Consider the following 24,269-nt stretch of genomic DNA (forward strand, 5'->3'; position numbering starts at 1 on the left):
GAGAGCAACGGGAAACCCAGTAAAAGCTTGAAGCAAAAAAATTTAACCCGATTCCAGCAAAAAATTACTATGGTTCCAGCAAAACAAACTGAGCATCTAGGAACTTTGGGGTAATCGTTTGAAGCAAAAAATTTACCAAGTTCCAGCAAAATTAACCACGGTATTCCTTTCAACGATGAAGGGATAAGGCAAAGGAAAAGTAGCGTGAGGTATGTGGTCGTGGTGAGAGTGTTGGAGTTGTGTCGAATATAGTGTACGAGGTAGGTTACAGTTGAACTTGTAGTTGTATTGTGTTTAGATAGGATATGGACTCGTGTCCTAATAGGACACTTGTATCCTAGGCCTCTCATATATAGCGGGGCTAGACACACGATGTAACCTATGCCAACATAATAGCACCGGAACGCAGGGGAAGCCGGCGGCATGTGCCGGCGTCCAGGGCGACCGGGTGCGGTATTGTAGCGGTGTCACGGGAAGGAGCGCCCGTAGTCAAGCCCCGGGGATGTAGCCATATCGGTGAACCTCGTTAACAAATTTCGATGTCGTGCTCGTGTGATTGCTTGGTCCTCGGATGATCGACGGTATAGACTCGAATTTATTCTAACAGAGAGAGCAGCACCCGTAGGCCCAGCCCATGTGCACAAGCGTTCCCTTTCTCCTTTATATTCAGAGAGAAGAAGAACCATATCTGGGTCACCAGGTGATAACCCTTACCCACCAGCTCGTGCTTTACTTGGCCTTCACTTCTGTAAGGTTCTGTGCTCGTCTGCTGGGCCGACATGAGGATGCTCAAGGAACTCCAAGAAGTCGGTGTCCTTCAGCTTCAGACAGCTCAACGCAGGTACCTAAACTTGCATTACCGTATTAGTATTTTAATATATGCGAGTTGCATTCGATTTCCAGCCCGCACAACACTTAGCCGTTGAGCCGACACTTTAGTCGAGCTTCTCCCCGCTTTACCCTTCCCTACGTGCTTGCTCTATCTCTAGATCTCCTTCAGATCAAGCTATATGGCCATCAGATCTCGCCGCCGTTATGCTGTATTCGCCGGAAATCGCCGCCATCAGATCTAGCTAGGCCTGCCTGCCTATCGGAGACGAGGAGCACAACACCTTATACATGTATTCGCCGGATTCCCTGCCTAGCTACTGTGATCTCTTAGCTAGTTTATTCAAGAGAAAATCTAGGACGGGAAGCAGCCAGAGAGATAATGAAAGGAGTCTATCGAAAGAAGATTAATTGTGGGACCATGCACTAATTCGAGAAAGACAGCCAAGGCTGACAAAGTCGTCGTGTGTCATCCTTCCGCGGTCCTACCTACTGTTCCAATTTGACTGGCTGTCGGGTAGTCTGGCTGACCTTGAACAAGGCTTGTAGAGGAAATCACATTTGCGCGGTCTCCTTCTTTCTAATGCCTAGTTGTGCATCAAATGACTAAAAATCTATTTATATTTCAGATAGTAAAAATTAGTTCCATCTTCACGTAAAAATGCTACACCGTCAAAACCAACCATCCCAATGTAAATCCAAGTCACTACTAGCATCAATCGGTCGGTTATTTTTTAGTAACAGACAGAAAAAACGAACAACAACACAGTTTCTCCTTCAATGCAGATACAGTTCATATATATTTTCCTTGCAGCAATTTAATTTAGTGTTTAATTACATCAGCTCACTGTCACGTGCCCACCAATTCGTCAATGAGTGGGAGCTTAAGTGCATGGTGGTGGCCAGCTTCTCCCTGCAAGTCTTCCTCCTCTTCTTCTCCGGCTTCCGCAAGCGCTACTCTTCCCGAGTACTCAGCGTGCTGCTGTGGCTCGCCTACCTATCGGCCGACTCCCTCGCCGTCTACATCCTCGGCCGCCTCACCCTCCGCGGCGGCAGCGGCAACAGCCACCTGGCCCTCTTCTGGGCGCCATTCCTGCTTCTCCATCTCGGCGGGCAGGAGACCATGACAGCCTTCTCCATGGAGGACAACGCGCTGTGGAAGCGCCACCTTCTCAGCCTCGTCACCCAGGTGCCCATGGCCACCTACGTCGTCAGCAAGCAGCTCAGCGGAGACAACGATGACCAGTGGCTCCTGGCGCCCATGGTGCTCGTGTTCGTTGCCGGGACGGGGAAGTACGCCGAAAGGATTTGGGCACTCAAGAGAGCTGGTTCAGTGGCGCCTGGAACGACCCGCTCTACTTCAAAACTCGTTTCGCGTGCGTCCAACGATGCTGTCTGGGACACGCAGGGATTCTACGGTCAGCTGTGCTTTGTGATTTCCAAGAAGCAGGAGAGGAATTTCGAGGTCATCCTGGATGTGGCAGCTCAGGCATTCAAACTGAGCCTCCACTTTCTCATGGACATGACCCCTTCAATCTCTCTGCTTCCTGAAGATACCAAGGACATCAAGCAGGCCGTAGAGGTGTTCCAATCTTCAGAGGACAGAGTCCACATGGCGTACAAGCTGGCTGAGATCAACCTCTCCTTGATCTATGACTACTTGTACACAAAGTTTGGCACGCGCCATTTCCACATGCTCCCATTCTGTAACGTCTTCCACCGGATCGTCGCTCTTGCGCTGCCATCGGTGGCGCTTGGGTTGTTCGTGAGGGGAATGATGACCGGTGGTGGTCGAAAGGGGCATGTCCATGATGCAGCTGACGTCGTCATATGTTACGTGCTGCTTGCCGGTGCCGTCGTATTGGAGACATGTTCAATCTTCATGTCATTTATCTCTTCATGCTGGGCATACAAGACCATCATTTCATGTTCCCTAACGTGCCCGCTGTGCCGAGATATTCCCGGTGCAATCGCAGGGCTGCTCTGGTTAGCCAGGCGTCTCCATCCAGGAAACAAAGGAGAGTGGTCGGCGAAAATGGCACAGTACAACATGATCCGAGGATGCATCAAGGAGAAACAAGAAACTGGCTTGTTGCGGCGGGCCATGCGTTGGGTTGGTATCATCGGTGAGCCCCGGGCCATCACGCATATCAGCGTCTCTCCTGAGCTCAAGAAGCTCATCCTTGATAAATTGCTGGACATAGCGGCCACCCCACGCGTCCAAGAATGGGACATTGGCGTTGGCAAGTTCCGTGGCCAGTGGGCGCAATGGGTGGTTGAGACGAAGCAAGACCGGGCAAATCATCATCAGGTGTTGCAGATCTGTAACATCCAAGGTTTGGAGTTCGTGTCGAGTGTGCTTCTCTGGCACATTGTGACGGACATATGCTTGCTCGCCACCGATGACGATGTTGCCGTAGAGGGCGGTGATTCTTCCTCCCACGACGAGGAGCACTTAGAAGACGGCGGTTCATCTCACCATGAGGATGTACAGGGCAGCTTGTCGGAGCTAAGAGGCCCTATCAGAGAGCTGTCAGACTATGTCATGTACCTCGTTGCAGAATGCGGCACCATGGCCGGCAGTGAAGGTCATTACGTGGTGACTAAGGGCCAAAAAGAGGTATCACGCTGGCTGCTTGAGAAGCACGGAGGAGGATCTGATGATTGGAGGAAGGTGATCGAGAAGATTCGTGACGAGGACAGCTCCTTCTTCCACGAAAACTACTACCCCGTGCTGGATCGAGCTCGCCGGGTCGCCTCGGACCTGCTTAAGGTTGAAGAAGCGGGCGATCGTTGGGAGCTCATCTCCGTGGTGTGGCTGGAGATGCTTTGTTACATTGCGTACAACTGTGGGGCTGCGTTCCACGCCAAGCATCTGGCCACCGGTGGCGAGTTTGTCACGCATATCAAGATGCTCCTGTTTATGGTAGGCGTGCCTTTTCTCAAGGATGTGAAAGAATCGTTGTTCCCTGAAGCTGGGAATATCTATTCATAACGTTTTTTCTGTGATTTTTTGACTTTCCTATTTGATCTTTACCCAGCAGACTCCATATGTTTGGATTGCATGAGTTAATTTCCTATTTGAACTTCTACTCCATACGTTTGGACTGTACGTAATTGTGTCTTCGAATCGGTGGCTCGATCTTATGATGAGCGAGATGCAATTTAAGCCCTGTTTCGATCCATAGGACTAATTGTTACCTCACTAATTTTAGTCCTTAGAGGATTAAAACAGATGAACTAATAGGAAGACTAATTGTTAGTCAAGGGAGAGACTAAAGCCCTGTTTGGAACATAGGACTTACTGTTAGCTCACTAATTTCACTTCTTGAGGATCCAAACAGACGGACTAATAGGAGGACTAAATGTTTTCCTGTTAGTCAGAAGAACTAAACTACTCCCTCCGTTTCAGTTTACTAGTTCTGCGCGTATACCTAGGTTGTCAATTTTATCACCGTAATATAAACTATATAACACAAAAATTATACCGTTTGAAAATAGAACATCTGAAGTTTATAATGGTTTGTTTTTTTTAATATATGACTTCTATTAGGTTGGTCAAATTGACGATCTAGAGGTACGCGCACGCCTTGTAAACCGAGAGAGAGGAAGTACTAGGGACTAATTAACGCCTCGAACAAATCATGAAAAGACCACTTTATCCCTTATCTTTTTTCGAATATACTCGGGCTAACAATTAGTCAGGATCCAAACATACTCGGACTAACAATTAGTCAAAACATGTTTTTCATGGCTGTATGAACTAAGAATTAGCCCTAGTGGATCCAAATAGAACCCAAGTAATAGGAACTAATTTCTCCAACAAAACATGAAAAGACCACCCTACCCCTTATCTATTTTCAAATATACCCAGACTAACAATTAGTCATGATCCAAATATACTCCGACTAACAATTAGTAAGGAGCAAAATGGGTTTTTCGTGGCTGTCTGGACTAACAATTAGTCCAAGTTCCAAACAGACATAGGACTAGCTAACTGTTAGTTGACTAACTATTACTCCCTCTGTCCAGGTGCATAGGGCGCCTAAAAGAATCCTAAAATTCCAAAAGTGTTAGACGTAATTCAATTAAATGCTCCTCGTTTATCTAAACCGTCTCGTTTTTTTTTCGTTCGCTCTATGCGGACACGCTCCTTCTCCTAATCTCCCACCCGTCCACTTCCTACTCCCTCTGTCCAGGTGCATAGGGTGCCTAAGAGAATCCTAAAATTCCAAAAGTGTTAGACATAATTCAATTAAATGCTCCTCGTTTATCTAAACCGTCTCGTTTTTTTCCGTTCACTCTACGCGGACACGCTCCTTCTCCTAATCTCCCACCCGTCCACTTCCTAGTAATCTCCTGTGTGAAAGCAACTCGTTTTTTTCCGTTCGCTCTACGCGGACACGCTCCTTCTCCTAATCTCCCACCCGTCCACTTCCTAGTAATCTCCTGTGTGAAAGCAAACATCATGCATGGTGCTTTTGTGAGAGAAGGAAAGAGCCAAGGCATGCACGGTAGCTAGGCGCTAATTAGACGAGTGAATTATACTGGTGGGCCGTGCGACGTGGGATATTTCTTTTGTATGGGTTAGCCGAAACGGCCAGCATTAATGACAGTATTAATTTCCAAATTCAGTCTCGATTTTGAGGGAAACCTGGGTGCGCTCTCGTTCAATCTTAACCCACCTAAATCACAGAGCTTTTTCTTAGGCGCCCTATGCACCTGGACGGAGGGAGTATCAATAATCAGAATTATCGTGGGACTCATAACTTGGCATGGTGAAACCAAAGACCCTATTGAATGGGAGAGCAAGTAATCTCCAGCCTGCCACACCGAACATGATGTACCCTCGCGTGCTGAACCGATGTAGAAAACCTCACTCTGGTGCATATGAAATGGTTTCAGAAAGAGCAGGCTGGCGAGAATGAACCTGAGAACATTGACCCTGATGTCGCTGCTGTGATGGGTTTCAGAGGGCGTGTGGCGGCTAATGGTGTATGGTTGTTTGCTAGTTGCTATGTGCACATTGATATCAAGATAGCGCCAGACAAAATTCCGTGATGCTAAGCTGCAGGGGTGGGGATTTAAAAAAAATGTTTGTAACAGAAGGAAGCTTACTATTGGAACGGCCATACTCTACTGAACAATGACCTTGTTTTAAATTGGTGATCCTCTGAGAAACATTTCATCTTCGAGAAATATGATAACTATTGGTTTTGTGTTGCCTCAGCTGCAAGAAAACGATTGACCGTGAAAGTACTCTGTTTCAAGAATCTTCTCTTGCTAGTTTTTCCATCTGATTTTTGTAAAAAAAGACTTTGCTTCAGTGTAACATGTGCAGCTTACGTAATTCTGAGATGCAGGCCATTCAGCGAAGGATATGTTTGAAGGAGTGGTATTTTTCTTCCCAAAATCAACATTCGTATTTTGTACTTCTCTGCTAGAACATGGCAACTTAGTGTTCACAGGGGATATAGTTGAAGGTGACTGGTAATGCCGGGTGGCTGTACTGTAAGTATCATTTATTTTCTTTTTTACTATTAGAAACATTCCATCTGTGATAAAAAAGAACCAATTATGTACTGCAAATACTCTGCTCCCCCCCCCCCCCTCTCCATCCATGTTCCTCTGTTTTCTACAATTTCTTTTTTTTTTTCGTGAATACGCAAAGCTTGTATATCCTTTCCTTGATAGAAGAAGTTAAGAGTGAATACACGAGCACATAAGGCACATGCATCGTGCACGGAGCACGAGACATGGGATGCTCAGCGCAGGGAACTGGTTCTTTAGAAGAGCTGTTTTACTGTACTATAACTATCGGGAACATCAGTGCAGGGAACTTCATGGTTTAACACTCATTACCTGTAGATCTCAATTATGATTAAAAGAACGGATTACGATAACTAATGTTGCCTACTTGGCCAAGATTAGACGAACGGATTACCTGTACAACTTGCAAGATGTTCATTGTCAACATTTCCTTTCATCTGGAACAGAACATCATTTTTCTAAAGCAATGGTCAATTCTTTACAGATAATCGATATACAACACAATATTGCAAACGAGCTCAAATGATTTGGTCCAGGGAACTTCGTAATTTAACACTCATTACAATTATGATTAAAAGAATGGATTACGATAACTATTGTGGCCTACTTGGCCAAGATTGAAAGAGCAGATTACCTGTACAACTTACAAGATGTTAAATGTCAACATTTCCTTTCATCCGGAACAGAACATCATTTTTCTATAGCAATGGTCAATTCTTTACAGATAAAAGATACAACACAATGTTGCAAACGAGCTCAGATGCTTTGATCCGCACACCACAGATGCTGCAATGGGCAGACTGAGCAAAAATGGTTATTTGGTATATCGAAGCTACAAAGCCTAGCAAAGCTTAGAATTATTTTTCATGCATAAGAAATATTTTATTTACTAGAACTTGCTTCTGATGCTTCAATGGTCTTCCACATAAGCGTTTGATAGATGGACAATATATAGATGCATTTCTGACATCAATTCTGCTTTGCATTTTCAGAATCACTATCGTTGCTTTGCTTTGCCCCCACAGCGAGCGATGGGTGTCTACAGCAACGAGTTGAGGAGGGAGAAGTTACTGGTTGGAGGATAAGGCGGCGCGTGGACTTCATCCGCAGCCGGTGCCACCATGCGTGTCTCCATTCCCAAGTGCACGTACGAGAGAGACAATCGATCCTAGCGAGTGCATGTACAAAGGCAGTCGTGCTACATGTTCTTCTTGTCGGCCCCTTCACGTTTATTTCCTCTGGATTTGTTGACTTCTCTCCTTTCGGGTGGCATGCCTAGATCTTTCCTTCTTTGATACTGGCTCGTGCCAGGTCCTAATGGCAGCCAACAGAGAATTTGAAGCTTGAATTTCGTGAAATCGAATTCAAGTGCAACTACTTGCATCCAGACTAGTTGTTCAATGATTTCAAGAAAGATTGTGTAAAAAGTCATATGCGTTCGCCATTTCTCAAATGATCCTAATAGATATATATTGGTTTCTCCTTTTAGCACATTGCCTTTGCTTTGGCTCCTAGGTAATCGAGCGATACATATGCCATTTTGCAGCCATGATCTAGCATCTCCCTCTATGGAGATGGTTTGTAGCCACTGATCTAGCTATAATAATTCTTTATGTACTGTCTACTCTAAATTTGAGACCCACCTGGTTCTTTATGTACTGTCCTAATGGCAACCAAACAGAAAATTTGGAGATTGAATTTCGTGGAATCAAATTCAAGTGCAACTAGTTGCGTCCAGACTAGTTGTTCAATGATTTCTAGAAAGATCATGTACAAAGTCATATGTGTTCGCCATTCCAAGACCTGCCATTCCCAAATGATACTAATAGATCTATATTGGTTTCTCGTTTCGGAACATTGCGTTTGCTTTGGCTCCTAGGTAATCGAATGATGCATATGCCATTTTGTAGCTACTGATCTGGCATCTCCCTCTATGGAGATGGTTGGTATCAATCCTGATCATGGTCAAGTATTGTGGACAGGTCATGTGGAGCCTTAGCACGACGATTTCTCGACTACTATAACAAGGTTTCCTCGACCTTCGGTTGCTCCAGTGTTTGTTGTTGTTGCTAGAGGGTCCATGGACCCGGTTTCATTTTTTGTTACCTCGTCGACAAATGAGGCCTCAGTCGGCCCCAAGTCGGGGTGGTGAAACTTATGTGAAACATTGACATTGGTGCTGCTCTAAAAATGTCATTTCTTATACTAGTAGCTTGGTGCATCGATTTGTTTTCTCAGAACACCGCAAATGTCATTTCTTCATGAAAAACACAAACATATTTATCTGACCTCATACCATAGGAACAGAACCAGCCTCACACCACACCATGTGCGTTGGAAGGCCGGACTTGGTCCCACGTATCCGGCACCAACGCCTCTGCAGATCGTGGCCCTCCCTCTATCGATACTGTTTCATTTCAGAATTGTGAGGCTAGAGATTCCTTGGCCTCCAGTTCAGCAGGGGCTCAGCTTAGGCACGTCAAGTTAGTCATGTAACCATTACGATTGTTGATACCTTGCACAAGGCCTACACTTAGCCATCAACATTCGTGACTAGAATGGATGTTAGAGAGTTGAAGAAATATCATGTGCCAAGGTGAGTGTGTTCACCATCCCGAGACCTACCATTCCCAAGCTATCCTAAAAAACAATAATCCCTCGATCGCTCTCAGAGCTAGAGATTTCATAAGGATGCAACTCAGAAACCAGAATGATTGAATGTCACAAAGGCATTATTATTTTGCGGTATACGCATCCAACACCAACCTCCTCTCCTTTAGAACTTTTGAATGATTGAATGTCACAAAGCCATGCCAACAATACTTTTCCTATGTTTTCCTGCTGGAAGTTATCTTACGAACTTTCTAGGATGGAAAATCTCAGAATTTTGCAAACGAACGGAAGAAGCGGGCCAGCCACAACTACAGGCCCAATAACCCACACAATTGTGGTCCAAGTCCAACGACTCGCCAGCGCACGCATCAGCATCGAACCAAATCGCAGCTCGCAGCCCACCCACCAGAAAAAATCGCAGTCTCGTAGCTCGCCGCCGCCGGACTTCCCCGCCCCTGCCGGCGCCGCCAAGCCGCCGCCCGCGCCATGCTCCGCCTCCGAACCTCCATCCTCACCCATCTCGCCATCCCCTCGTCCTCCGCCTATCCCTGCTCCTCCCTCTGCCGCCTCCTCTCCGCCACCGCACCCCCCATTTCCCCAAACCCTAGCAGCTTCGCCGTCGAGGACTACCTCGTCGGCACCTGCGGCCTCACCCGACCCCAAGCCCTCAAGGCCTCCGCCAAGCTCTCCCACCTCAAGTCCCCCTCCAAGCCCGACGCCGTCCTCGCCTTCCTCGCCGGCCTCGGCCTCTCCGGCGCCGATGCCGCCGCCGTCGTCGTCAAGGACCCGCGGTTACTCTGCGCCAAAGTGGACAAAACCCTGGCCCCCGTCGTCGCCGGGCTCACCGGCCTCGGCCTGTCGCGTTCCGAGATCGGCCGCCTCGTCTCGCTCGCCCCGGCCAACAGCCGGTGTAGATCCATAGTCTCCAAGCTGGACTACTACCTGCCCCTCTTCGGCTCCATCGACAACTTGCTCCGTCCGCTCAGGCGCAGCAACTGCCTCCTCCGCTGTAACCTCGACAAGGTGGTCAAGCCCAATGTCGCCTTCCTACAAGAGTGCGGGCTAGGTGCTTGTGATATTGTCAAGCTGTGCATCCCTGCAGAGAGGATTCTGACCACCAACCCAGAGCAGGTCCGGGCGATGGTGGCATGTGCCCAGAGACTAGGTATGCCCCCTGGCTCTGGGATGTTTAGATACGCGCTGCAGGCTGTCGCTTTCCTCACCCAGGAGAAGATCACCGCCAAAGTGGAGTACTTGAAAAATACATTCAGGTGGTCAGATGCGGAGGTGGCCCTTGCTGTGTCTAGAAATCCGAGTGTGCTAAGGAGGTCAAAGGAATCTCTGCAGCGCAAGTCTGATTTCCTCATCTCCGTGGTGGGGTTGGAACCGGCCTATATTTCTCGTATTTCAGTATTCATCACTTTCAGCCTGGAGTGCCGGCTCAGACCCCGGCACTACGTTGTAAATTTTCTTAAGGAAAATGGACTGCTAGATCGCGAGCGGAGCTACTATGCAATTTGCAGGATGACTGACAAGGCTTTCACGGACAAGTACATATGCCCTCACAAGGAAGCTGCACCGCACCTTGCCAAATACTATGCTGCCGCTTGTCGAGGGGAATTGCCTGCCCAGTAGATTGATATTTGCATGATACCATTGCTGGATAAGGCACACTAGTTTGATGCAGCGGCAGGTTTGCAAGAGAGCAGGTTGTAAATCATAACAAGAACAATCAGTGGTCAAGAGCTCCAGATGGCTCCAGTTATCTACCTGGAAGTTTCTCCTTTTTTTGGGTGAGATTTCTCCCTGCAAGAAATTGAAGAGATGCATTACCGAAAGGAGTTTGACAACTTCAGCATGTACACACAAAGGTGCTCCCCAAGAAATTGCCTGAATGTTCAGATTAAGAGAGGTGAACACCAAGGCCTTTTATTCGTAGTGGTAGGATGGCAGAGCAAGCATTTGTGTGTGTTCTGTTTCTACACTCTGACCGGTTCTAAATTCCCATCGTAAGAGGAATTTTAGCTGTCATGTTTATTGAAAATTTAGCTGTCTTCTTCATTGATGTCCCAATGAATGCTTTACAAACTGGTGCAACTGCTGCAGCTTGCAGTGCAATTTCTCAGGCCATTTCTGATCTGCCGGTAAGTAATATTTACTTGACTGTCTTTGAACAAACATATACACCATGTTACCATATCTATCAGCATAACTTGACTCTGTGGTAGAAGCAAGTGATAATGACACTTTCTGCCTTTTTAGTATCTTCTGTTTTTTCTTATGTAAGCATCACTTCTATGATAGCCGGAATGAGCAGTATAGTATTTCTGAAGTTGTATACTTGCATGGCACAAGAAGTTGATTGCCCAGTCAATGTTGAATATTGATAAATAGGTTCATTGTTCCTTCTATGGTCTTTAATTTGATGAGCATTTATAAATTGGTTTATTCCTACTTTCGAGCATACCATCGATGGATGACCCAATCAGGGAGCACTGTCAGCAATATTTCTTTTGATATCTTAGCAAGTTATGGGTTATTTTAACAAAAAGAAAATTATTGGTTCATTGAGTTACCATAGAAAACCAAAGTTTATTCACAAGATGGAAAAATTTGTTAACACAAACAGCATTAGCTGTTCATGGATTTCCTTCTGTTTACTTCTTATCACTTTCATGTTCTTAACTTCTCATAATCTGTAATCCTAAGATGCATCTTTGACCATCTCACGGTGTATTTGTAAATCCATAAAGCTTAACCTCCAGATATAATTGTTCGTAACGGATCTCACATCTTTTTTTTTTCTGATATCGTACTCACATAATCTCCACACAACAATCTGAATATTTCAAAATATAATATTGGTCAAAGATTAAATATTTGACTACACTCTTCAGATATCTGGTTATATATTTTTATCAGATGGGTTAGGTTTCTTTACCTAGTAACTTCTAGATTTTGAACATATAATAAGTATGATATGAGAAGTCAGTGACATGTATTGTAATAATTGCAGCATTAGCAATAGAGGTGAATACCAAGGCCTGTATTTGTAGTAGTAGGGATGGAAGAGCAAGCATTTGTGTGTGTTCTGTTTGTATGCTCATAATCATTTCTACATTTCCTATATCGTCAGAAGAATGTGCTTGTGTATCTGTAGTCAGTAATGTGCAGACCAGGTAGAATAATAATTGCCGATATGAACTAGTGCAGGTAAGGCTCATAAACATTGCCCCCAATGTGCACTTGACTCTATCAGTAGCATACATCGTGTAGTTACAACAAGATAGCGAGGTCAACATTACTGCTACATAGGAGTTAGGTCTATACATGTTTAGGATTAGTGCTGTTCTTGTTTGGATTAGAGCTGTTCTTAATGCCCAAGAGAAGAGAATGTGTTATCTCTTGGAAGAAGAAAAAAGAAAGTTAAGCCTTGCCCCCCTAAAAAACAAAAAAGAAGAATAATGATTCATGGATTGTAGAATTTGTCATGCAAAATTTGTTTCCTTTATTTTTTTGTGACGCATTTGTTTGGTCAACCGGTTTCAGGATTCAGAGGACCAAAATTTTAACTGAAACCTTGAGATTGTTGACAAGCTAGTTGACTCATGGCAGGGATGGTGAGTGAATCAAAGGAAGATCGAGTTGGTCGATTAAGTCTTGGAGAAGATGCAATCGGATGCTTGGTTGGCTCAATTCAAGCCAGCCGGCCGGCCGACCTGCAGATGCATGTTTGGCTCAATTCAGGCCAGCCGGCCAGCCGACCTGCAGCACCAAACGGCGACTGACAGAGATTTCAATGGTCAGAGATGTGCTGGTCATCAGGCACAGGCCATTATTCATTCCAAGGTGGTAATCAACTATGCATAGGCCATTATATACCCACTGCATCCAGCTTTTCCACTAGATGGAAATAGTTGAGATCATCTTATACATGGCCAGGTATCGAGCTATAAAGCTCTCATGCCATCTGCTCTAAATTTTAGGCCTACCCCTTCACTTTCGCAGCAGGCCATGTGGTGTTAAATTTTAGTAGCCCACTAAAGTTTCAAGAAAGTAATTAGCCATTAATGACTAGACTTGTCGAACCAGTTTTACTTTATCTGAAATTAACTCTTAATGCAACATATGATCGTTAAGCATGCACTGTTTCACGTGTCGATATTAGCTACTCCCTCCGTTTCTAAATATTTGTTTTTTTAGAGATTGCGAATGGACAACCACATATGGATGTATATAGACATATTTTAGAGTGTAGATTCACTCATTTTGCTCCGTATGTGGTCACTTATTGAAATCTCTAGAGAGACATATTTAGGAATGGAGGGAGTACAAATTAAAATATGATTAGGGGGGCCTAACAAATTTACTCTTGTGGCTAGACTGATTAACCACGTGCCAAAATATAATTAACTGTGTGTTGCTTTAGTGGAGAAAATTGTGTTTTGCTTGGTAATTGACTTTTTCTATGGTGAAAATTCATCAATCAAGTAGTACCATTCATTTTTCTCCAAGTAAGTGCTACATTGCGGTATCAGTTGAAACTCCCAATATGAACAATAATATGACAACTAAAAATAGGGTGTTGATCATACAATTATGTATGTTTGGGAAAACACCAAAAAGATTTTAATTCACGTATAGGTGAAGATGGCTTCAGAAAACAAAAATTCAAGATTTGACGTCATGGTAAGACCATCTCGTCAACCAATGAAGGTTAGATGCCCACAGTTTTCCACATATGTTTCTGATGTTTTCTTGCTGGAAATTTTGTGAAGTACGGAGTATTTTCTAGAACAAGAAATATCTGGAGAATTTTCCAGATTCCAGAATACTGTAAGATATGTTTGCAAAATAATTAAACCAAATAAGAACTACATATTCTTATTATTTGGAAATGCAAAACAATTAAATAAATGGAAGAAGCAGAGGAAAACATAGGATTTTGAGCTGCAAAAAAAAGGAAAACCTTCCCCCTTTTCGAAAAAAAAGGAAAACCTAGGATTTTTTTGAAACAAGGAAAAAAGAGCGTCAGAATGCGCTGGCGAAACGAGAGAGGCAGAGACGGTTGTGGGCCTGGATAACGACGGCCTGCAAATCAACTCATGTATTATTATTGGCACGAGGCAAGGTACAACTACAACCTCAGTATTTTTTTTGGATGGTAAAAACTACAATCCCAGTAACCTACACGCTCGAGGCCCGGTACAACGTGCCAGAGTGATTAATTAATAGTAGTAGTCCAACAAATCGACGTCAATCTAATTTACAACTCGACTGAGTTAGGCTTTCTGTTGCCCCTACCGAAGAACCAACATGTAGAAAGGTGCATGCGGTTGCCATCCCGAGACCTACCATTCCCAAATAATTATACATGCTAGACATTTCCAGAAGAGAGAACCAGAAACCAGAATGACTGAATTGTACAACCCAATAATAATATGCTATACATATGTGCACCCAACGCCAACCTCTCCTTTTAGCACATACTCCCTCTAGCCGAAAAAAGTTGTCCCAAACTTGTCTATCAAATGGAGGGGCATTTGCTTTGGCTCGTGTATATATGTTATTTTGTAGCCACTGAATCAACCCCTTCCACTTTCTGCACATGGTTTGGATCCATCTAACCACGGTCAGGTACAGAGCTATAAAGTTCTCGTGTATTGCCCACGCTAAATGCTAGACCTACCTCGCAGTTTGATTGATGAGTTATGTTCGTCCCGTGAAATAATTGTTTTGCAAGAACTCAATATCATGACCACGTGTTAACTTTTGGTTACCGACTTAGGTTGCAGGAACATAGTTGTCCACAAATAATTCTGTCATGCCCCGACTCTATTTCAGTTTTTCGGTCATGCTTACCGCTTTTCTGGTTTATGCCAGATAGTAGTCCTTGCACTGAGTTGTGTGGCAAGAGAAACAAGAAGTGGCCCTGACTTAAGATAGCTCTCGACACTTCTTGTAGAATGTTTATACCGATCGACCTTACCTTGCGATGTAGTCATTCATATGTTATCTAGAGAGCCATTGCCATCTTACGAGTGTTTTGTGTAATAACGTACAAGTATCACAATAATGTGACATAGTATCGAGCAAGCATCATTTATGGGGATGCTTGAGCAGATCTACATGGACAAAGAAGATCACTAGCAACGTTACAACTTTAATGGCAGAGTACGAACCTAACAGGCTTTGCATCATTTGGGCTCATATGACTAGCTATTAGATAATGTAGCGATCTCAGTGATAACTTAGAATTAGGGATGTCATCTCTTGTTGCATCTTCTTATTGTACTTCAATCTTATGAGATACACTTGTTCAATATTGGAATTAAGCCTGGAGTTCTACTTCTACATGAATCTGAAATGTGAAAACCACATGTTTCTCATGCAGCCTTTGATGTTCTTTGGTCTCACCTTTTTTTTTTTGCGGAAAAATCGGCTGGTACCTTCACTGTGAATTCTAATAGATTTAATCGTATGGGCAGCTTTGTAGTACTAACATCTGAACCTATTCATTATGCGTAGTAATGTAGCTTGTCTGCTAGTGATTTGGATGTTGTAGAACTCAAATCAACATATTCCTCAAAGAATTCCACGACAAAGTTTTTGTAACGGTGATCATGGGATATGTCATGTTTGTATATGTTCTCAGAAATTTGTTATCCCCATGGTGGTACTGCTTGCTAATTTAGGTTGGTGGTAAAAGGATGTAGATGGCTCCAATTGTCTACATACAAGAAATTGACAAGACAAAGGTGGCTCTGACAGATTCTGCATGTACAAGGGATGTGCTCCCCAAGAAACAGCCTAAACATTCAGATTAGTAGCGGTTATAGCATTAGCAATAGAGAGATGTACACCAAGGCCTGCGTGATCTCGGATGGAAGTCGATGTAGCATCTAGATGCATAAGAGTAGATGAGGAAGCAATGTGTCTAATAATAGTGTTTAAGTTCTTCTCCTAGTCTTATCCTGCGCAAAACTCAGTCCGTATAGAAAATTACAAATAGTACCGTATGTTAGAAATATGGCAGAGCAAGCACTTGTAATACTTCAGCGCAAACACAACTTTTAGCCATCAGATAAACCTTATCTTAATGATGGACATACATGGAGAAGGCCCTGGATCTCTCATAGATTGGCTTAGAACTTGCCTCTTATTTCATCAAAAGTGAAAAGTGCAATCTCTATGCCTTGCATGCATGCATACATAGTTTGGTGAACCATATTTTTTTTAAAAAAAAGGAGGATGACTCCCGGCCTCTGCATCTGGGAGATGCATACGGCCACTTTATTGATTATTATCGAGGACCTTACAAAGTGTTACAACAATAAGCCTGAATCCACCATCTAGGCAACATATGCCGCTACTCCTATCCATATGATGAAGGGGTGCTAGCTGGGCCACTACCCAGACCACTCACCTAATCCTAACATCGAAAGCCGGAATCCCCAGCCTAGCCACATACCGGGTCTAGGGCATAAACCGGTCTGACGCACTCACTGTCGTCTCCACCATCTTCCACTGGTCCATCTCCAAACAGATTGTGGTGCCAACCTTGGCAGGCTCGTCCGCCATCAACGCCACCATGACGCCAAATGACGACAAACGACACAAAAACGAACAACAAGAAAAGCCCAAAAGATACAAGGGGGCACTCTGAACTTACAACACATCGGAGAGCTAGTTACAATAGGTACTAAGAAAGGGCACTACTAGCATAAAACGATGACCGCAACCCTCAGGCGCCAAAGGCACAGGAGGAATGCCGCTGGGACAAACCCAGCCGGCCACACCATCACGCGCCAAGAACGTCTGAAGGCTGCAGGAAAGCCGCCGAGCAACAACAGAGAGGCGGACAGTGGGACAGCGAGAGGCACTGCACCTGCTGCCGGCCAAAAACCCCACCTTCAGCAACCCTACGCCCGAATCCACACTCCCTAGACAACGCCTCCATGGAGGAAACGACACACACGGCGCCGCCGCTGCCCAATCCTGCTGGATTTTGGGTTTTCACCCGGGAGAGGGAACGGAGGTGGGGAGAAGGAGACCACGACATCGCCTCCAAGAAAGAAACGTCGCCCAAGGCCGACGTCGATGCCGGGCCAAACCAGCCGGCCAGGGGAAACGGTTCCGATCTACAACACCAGCCCCAAACTCCACCGGATCCAGCGACCAGCCGCAGGAACAAGCGCAGAGGGGGAGGGCGCGAATTGGGGGCGGCAAACCTCCAGATCTGGCGAGGAAGAGGAGGCCTCCACGCTGTAGTCACCGGCCGCCGACGCCCCACCGCCCCCGCAGTCGAGGACGCCGGCCAGAGCCCTCCGCGAGCGCCGTTCAGGGCAAGAACGGCGACGCCACGCCGGCAGGGGCCGCCGCCCCTGGGATCCAGATCCTCCGCTGCAGGAGCGACGAGGGCCCTCGCCGCCACCGTCACTGGCGGCCGCGCGGGCTTGCCCGGAGACCACCTCAGGTGGCGACGAGGAGGGGTGGGGGAGGCTGCGCTCGGGATCCCTAGCCGCTGCCCGAGTCGCCCAGTCAGGCGACGCGGGGGCCGAGGGGGAGGAGAGGGTGAGAAAAATATCTCTCTAGAGGGGTGAGGGAAAGAATATGGATCACTAGGTTGATGTTCCAAGGTCTCTTTGTTCAAGCAAACAGTAACAAGATGAATATAGCAGAATTTCACCCTTGTAATGCTTCCTCCTATCTGAGTGTAGAACGAAAAGAGCGAGACATGCTGGCCATTTTATATGTGATCAAGGTCCATGGTAAAGAGAGGGGGCCTAAGTGATGTCTTAGTTCCAGATCCCTCTCCGTGTCTGTTGAACAGCAGATGCATGTTGAGCAGGGGCTCGGCTTCAACACTTCGAATTAGTCCTACAATGAATGTCATCGCCGAGACATTGCAGCATGCACCATCTCTATCATCGCCATTGGTTACTGAAATGGATTTTTGATAAAGGAAGAAAGATCATGTACAATGGCATACATGTTCACCATCCCGAAACCTATCATTCTCAAACGATCCTAAACAAACATTGTTTTTTTTGTCATCTTGCATTTGCTTTGGCTCTCAGGTAATTGCAACAATGCATTGGCCAATTTTATAGCTAACGGCCCCAACCACCTCTATATGGACAGGGTTGTGATCGATGGTCAGTTATAGTGCTATATAAGTTCTCATGTGTTGTCTGCTCTAAATTTAGACCTACCTCATTGGTTTGATTAATGATCTACGATTCGCCCCACAAAACAATTGTTTGCAGAGAGTTTGGTAGCAGACCCATGTCGTTAATTAACTTACAGTTACCCACTAAAGTTACAAACAATAGGCAGCCACTAAAGACCTATTTTGTTGAAGTTCTGAATCTAGCATTTGCACTCCGTTTAGTAAACTGATACGCAGCAATCCCTTTTCTAAGAATAGTCAAGTCCCTCTTACCACAGTGTTGATCATCCAGTTTGCACGTGTCATGTTTAAAATTTCTTTATATATATTTTTGGGGCATCTTACATAATATAACAACTGGAATGATGATCCCACTAATTTATTGTTCTGAACATGCAGCCTCTCACCACAACATGCTTACCACCTCAGCGAAGAAACCATTACTTGGCTCACGCCATCTTTTGTTTCCGTGAGAAGACTGTATCTTGTTTCCTTATTCCAGCACTGAAAGGAGGCATGTAGCACCACTTCTTTGGTGTTCTGAAACTGAACATATGCCTTGCAGTCTGTTTGGCTTCACAAATTCACATTCAATCACTACTGGAAAACGGCTCTACGCCAACGGCCAAAACTATGCCGACGGCAGCCGTCGGCCTACTTGGATCTATGCCGACAGCCTAGTCCTGGCCGTCGGCTTATCCTTGCCGTCGGGCTACCCCTATCTACACCGACGGCAACCGTCGGCACAGATCAGCCGTCGATATAGTTTAATAAACGCCGACAGCTGCCGTCGCCATAAGCCAGCCGTCGGCATACATGTGGGCCCGGCGACCCCGCCCGTGACCAGCGGCTAACGGCGTCAAAGCTATGCCGACGGTCGGGACGGGCGGCCGTCGGCATACCTTCGCACGCCACGTCACTGATCCGCGGCGTAGGTATGCCGACGGCAGCCGTCGGCATAGGCGCCACGTCATCGATCCGCGGCACGGCGCCCGCCTAAACCCTGCCGTATGTATGCCGACGGCAATGCTGTCGGCATAGTTATTTCTTTTACATGTGTTTTTTACATATGTTTTTATGCTTTTTTTACATATGTTTTCATGCTTTTTTTACATATGTTTTTATGCTTTTTTACATATGTTTTTATGCTTTTTTACATATGTTTTTATGCTTTTTTATGTATTATATGAATATATGTGTAGTTTGTAATTTTTTTCATAGATTATGAATATGTATATATATATAGTTTGTATTTTTTTCGAGCACATTAATAATGTGCCGTCATGTTCTTTTGAATATAGGACATTATATTTTATTAAAATAAAAAACAGCTATGCCGAAACATCTGGAGGGCAGCGCCGCGGTGTGCCCCCCTCACGGACCCCCTCACGGACAGCGCCGCCGCCGGCATCTGGAGGGCGGAAACAGCCGCATCGGGTCTATACGGAGGGGACGCATCTCCGAAGTGTTTCTATGGGATGACCTACCACAACCGGGTGGTGTTGTGGCATGTCCGAAGAGGCGGCACGCATCTCCGGGGCGTGGTCCCCCTAACGGACGGCGCCGCCGCCGGCACCTGAAGGGGGGAAACGGACGCATCGGGTCTACATGGAGGGGATGTAGTTGTCGGTTTGGCCCCGGATGTTGCTCCCAGGTGTCCCTCTGGGCAGACCTGACACAGCCGGGTGGAGAGGTCCACTGTTTAAAGCCGGTCCGTGGAAAGTTAAAGGGCTAGATCTCGTGGTCAACCGCTCCAGGGTTAGGCGGGACGGGGGCCCTCGGGGTAGCAATGCCACCGGAGCGTCGCACCGGCCCCTCATACATGAGGGGTGGTGTTGTGGCATGTTCGAAGAGGTGGAACGCGTGTCCGGGGTGTGCCCCCCTCACGGACGGCGCCGCTGCCGGCACCTGGAGGGGGGAAACGGACGCGTCGGGTCTACACAGAGGGGATCTTGCTGTGGGTCTGGCCCGGTTGTTGCTCCAAAGTGTTCCTATGGGCTGACCTAACACAACCGGGTGGGGAGGTCCGCTGGTCAAAGCCCGTCCGTGCAAAGTCAAAGGGCTAGATCCCGTGGTCAAACGCTACAGGGTTAGGCGGGACGGGGGCCCTTGGGGGGGGGGGGTAGCAATGCCACCGGAGCATCACACCGGTCCCTCATACATGCGGGGTGGTGTGGTGGCATGTCTGAAGAGGCGGCACGCGTCTCTGGGGTGTGCCCCCCCCCTCACGGACGGCGATGACACGGTAGTAGACGTTCTGCGGTAACGATGCGGCGTGAATATTATTAAATACTCGGAGCGCGATAAAATCATGAGTTTTTTGCACGACGTGGGCACATGTGCTATAGGAACGATGGTATTTTTTCATAATTTTTGGTGATGGAGAAGTATCCGAAAAATTCCCTCTACGCGGATTGCCCTTCGCGCGTCTACGGCTGTGGCCGGCGGCCTCCGGGGGCTAGCATGCCGCCAAATCTTGCGTAGGCGGCCTCTCACAAGTCTGGAAGTGTTGTGGCGGTTGCAAACGCCCGGCACGCGTGTCCGGGGTGTGCCCCCCTCACGGACGGCGCCACAACACTTCCAGACTTGTGAGAGGGGGGTAGCAATGCCACCGGAGCGTCGCACCGGCCCCTCATACATGCGGGGTGGTGTTGTGGCATGTCCGAAGAGGCGGCACGCGTCTCCGGGGTTTGGCCACCCTCACGGACGGCGCCACCGCCGACACCTCGAGGGGGAAACGGACGCGTAGGGTCTACACGGAGGGGATGTACGTAGCTGTCGGTTTGGCCCGGATGTTGCTCCCAAGTGTCCCTTTGTGCTGACCTGACACAACTGCGTGGAGAGGTCCACTGTTCAAAGCCCGTCCGTGGAAAGCCAAAGGGCTAGATATCGTGGTCAACCGCTCCAGGGTTAGGCGGGACGGGGGCCCTGGGGGTAGCAATGCCACTGGAGCGTCGCACCGGCCCCTCATACATGCGGGGTGGTGCGGTGGCATGTCCGAAGAGGCGGCACGCGTCTCCGGGGTTTGGCCCCCCTCACGGACAGCGCCGCCGCCGACACCTGTTGGGGGGAAACGTACGCGTCGGGTCTACATGGAGGGGATGTAGATGTGGTTTTGGCCCGGATTTTTCTCCCAGGTGCCCCTCTGAGCTGACCTGACACAACCGGGGTGGAGAGGTCCACTATTCAAAGCACGTCCGTGGAAAGTCAAAGGGCTAGATCTCGTGGTCAACCACTCTAGGGTTAGGCGGGACAGGGGCCCTGGGGGGGGGGGGGGTAGCAATGCCACCGGAGCGTCGCACCGGCCCCTCATACATGCGGGATGGTGTGGTGGCATGTCTGAAGAGGCGGCACGCGTCTCCGGGGTTTGGCAAAGCTCACGGACGGCGCCGCCATCGGCACCTGTTGGGGGAAACGGATGCGTTGGGTCTACATGGAGGGGATCTTGCTGTGGGTCTGGCCCGGATGTTGCTCCAAAGTGTTCCTATGGGCTGACCTAACACAACCGGGTGGGGAGGTCCACTGGTCAAAGCCCGCCCGTGCAAAGTCAAAGGGCTAGATCCCGTGGTCAAACGCTACACGGTTAGGCGAGATGGGGGGCCTGGGGGTAGCAATGCCACCAGAGCGTCGCACCGGCCCCTCATACATGCGGGGTGGTGTTGTGGCATGTCTAAAGAGGCGGCATGCGTCTCCGGGATGTGGCCCCCCTCACGGATGGCGCCGCCGCCAGCACCTGGAGGGGGGAAACAGACGCGTCGGGTCTACACGGAGGGGATGTAGCTGTGGTTTTGGCCCGGATGTTGCTCCCAGGTGTCCCTCTGAGCTGACCTGACACAACCGGGTGGAGAGGCCCACTGTTCAAAGTCCGTCCGTGGAAAGTCAAAGGGTTAGATCTCGTGGTCAACCGCTCCAGGGTTAGGCGGGATGGGGGCCCTTGGGGGTAGCAATGCCACCGGAGCGTCGCATCGACCCCTCGTACATGCGGGGTGGTGTGGTGGCATGTCCGAAGAGGCGGCACGCGTCTCCGGGGTGTGGCCCCCTTCACGGACGGTGATGACACGGTAGTAGACGGATCGGGCACTCGCATAGTTACCGGATTAGGCACTCGGTAATGGTACAATTTAGCAAGTAATTGTATCATAAAGAAATGTTGCTGACTATAGAAAAAATTCGGTTTAGAAAAAAATATACGTGATATTTTAGAAAATTGGTGTACAATATAAAAAAAGATCATGTATTTAAAAATAATGTTTCAAACCATTAAAGAAAATGTATGGTACATTTTAAATAATGTTCATGCATGTCAAAAATATGTATACCATGTATCATTTTTAATATAATTATATACCATGTATCATTCAAAAAAATTCAAGAACGCGTATTTGGAAATATTTAATATGTACGTACAAATATTTTATATGTATATGAAACTTTTCAATGCATATGACAATAATATACACTAAAAATATATTTGAAGACAGTTAATAATATATGCCACGTGTGTAATTAACATGTATATGGCTAATTTGTAATTAACATGTACAAAAAAAATATACCTATGCCTACGGCTTAGCCGTCGGCATACATGCCACGTGGCATGATATATATATATATATATATATATATATATATATATATATATATATATATATATATATATATATGCCGGCATAGGTCGCCTTATCCACTCGCGGCCACCCTTCCTACACTCGTTCTCTCCCCCGAGCCTCATCTACTCACGCGCTGCCGCCTCGACCCCGCACCGCCGCCCGCTCCTCCCCGCCTCCATCCCGACCCCCCCTTCCCTCCCCCTCCCCGCCTCCACCCGACGCCACCCCGGCCTCCCAAACCCCACCCCGACCCCACAACGCCGCCGTCTACCCGCCCTGCGCCGACCCCGTCTCGCGCCGCCGCCGGCCGCAGGGCTCCCCGCCCCTGGCTCGGCCTCCCGGAGCCCGCAGGCCGCCTCGACGAGAACTTGTGGGCACGGCTTCGGCCGGCCCTGCTCGTCCATCGTCGACCCTCTCAGCCTCATTGAGCACCTCCCTCCACCACCGGACGCCGCCGTGCCCCCTCCCAGCCCTAGTGAGCACCCCTCCCACAAACCGTTGTTGCCGTTGCTTGTGTTCGTGGTGGCTGGATTAATAGATAGATGCTAGATAGATGGATGGATGCTAGATGAATAGATAGATGGATGCTAGATGAATAGATAGATGGATGGATATTTAGATACATACTAGATAGTTTTGTGTAGTTTTATTAGGTATTTAGATACATACTAGATAGTTTTTACTAAGTTTGTGAATATAGATGAATTAGATGTTGGCCAAATTTGTGATAGATGGATGGATATTGGTGAATTTAGTGTTTTGGTAATGTTGATTCATATATAAGAAGCAAATCGAGGCACTTGGTTTCTAAAATACTTAATAAAGATTTTTTTTTGCAATTTGACATGTTGTTTCATGTCGATTCATAATGTTGTGCCAAATTGTTAATGTGAGGTGATGACCTAATTTTTTTCACTCGATGTAATTAACAGGATTTTTGGTGTTTCCATCTTCGTGGAGTGATCGTCGATGTTGGAGGTGTTGGTCCACGATCGTCCCTCTCCTTTGATTGACTACATCGGAGGGTGATCAACAATTCCATGACCTCGTCCACTTTTTTTCCATGTCACTAGATTAAATTTTCATATCAAGTCGCGTAACCTAGGTCTCCCGTCCGAAAGGGTTGCATCGATAAATATGCATTCAATTGCATATTTATCACCGCAGCTCTTTCGGATTGTCCAGCGCTTTCGACGGCCAGCCCGAGGATGTGTAGATTGGGTACGTTGTTCATGCTCTACCCCGTTCCGAGACAGGATTTCGGCGGCGCCTCCCTGTTGTTCTCCGGATGCACATTCTCTCGGCATTTTGCTAAGACGTGTATTTGGAGAACAGCGGGGAGGTGCTGCCGAAATTTTGTCTCGGAATGGGGTAGAGCATGGACAACGTACTCAATCTACACATTCTAGGGTGGGATTAGGACCCATCTTTACCTATTAGCGATATAGGTGGATTAAATGTCGTTTCTCGTCAAGCTTGTAAAAAATAAAATATTG

The 24,269-nt window shown here is 47.0% G+C and overlaps 2 protein-coding genes across 3 annotated transcripts; both read left to right on the forward strand.

Annotated features, from left to right (window-relative positions):
- The first annotated feature begins 653 nt into the window (after positions 1-653).
- On the forward strand, positions 654-3,972 carry LOC147963453 (uncharacterized). Its single transcript, XM_087528552.1, has 2 exons — positions 654-841; positions 1,672-3,972. Exons 1-2 carry the CDS (start codon positions 780-782, stop codon positions 3,821-3,823), a joined length of 2,214 nt encoding a protein of 737 aa, XP_087384678.1. The 5' UTR covers positions 654-779; the 3' UTR covers positions 3,824-3,972.
- Positions 3,973-9,342: 5,370 nt separating this feature from the next.
- On the forward strand, positions 9,343-13,133 carry LOC125527899 (uncharacterized). 2 transcript variants are annotated; one of them, XM_087528553.1, is made up of 2 exons: positions 9,343-11,135; positions 12,541-13,133. In XM_087528553.1, exon 1 carries the CDS (start codon positions 9,478-9,480, stop codon positions 10,624-10,626), a length of 1,149 nt encoding a protein of 382 aa, XP_087384679.1. In that variant the 5' UTR covers positions 9,343-9,477; the 3' UTR covers positions 10,627-11,135; positions 12,541-13,133. The 2 variants fall into 2 exon arrangements, with proteins under 2 accessions (XP_087384679.1, XP_048548364.2); XM_048692407.2 differs by having other exon boundaries at positions 12,607-13,133.
- The last annotated feature ends 11,136 nt before the right edge of the window (positions 13,134-24,269 follow it).

The sequence above is a fragment of the Triticum urartu genome, chromosome 6A (genome assembly GCF_056163025.1).
Source record: "Triticum urartu cultivar PI428250 chromosome 6A, HENAU_Tu73, whole genome shotgun sequence".
NCBI classification, from domain to species: domain Eukaryota; kingdom Viridiplantae; phylum Streptophyta; class Magnoliopsida; order Poales; family Poaceae; genus Triticum; species Triticum urartu.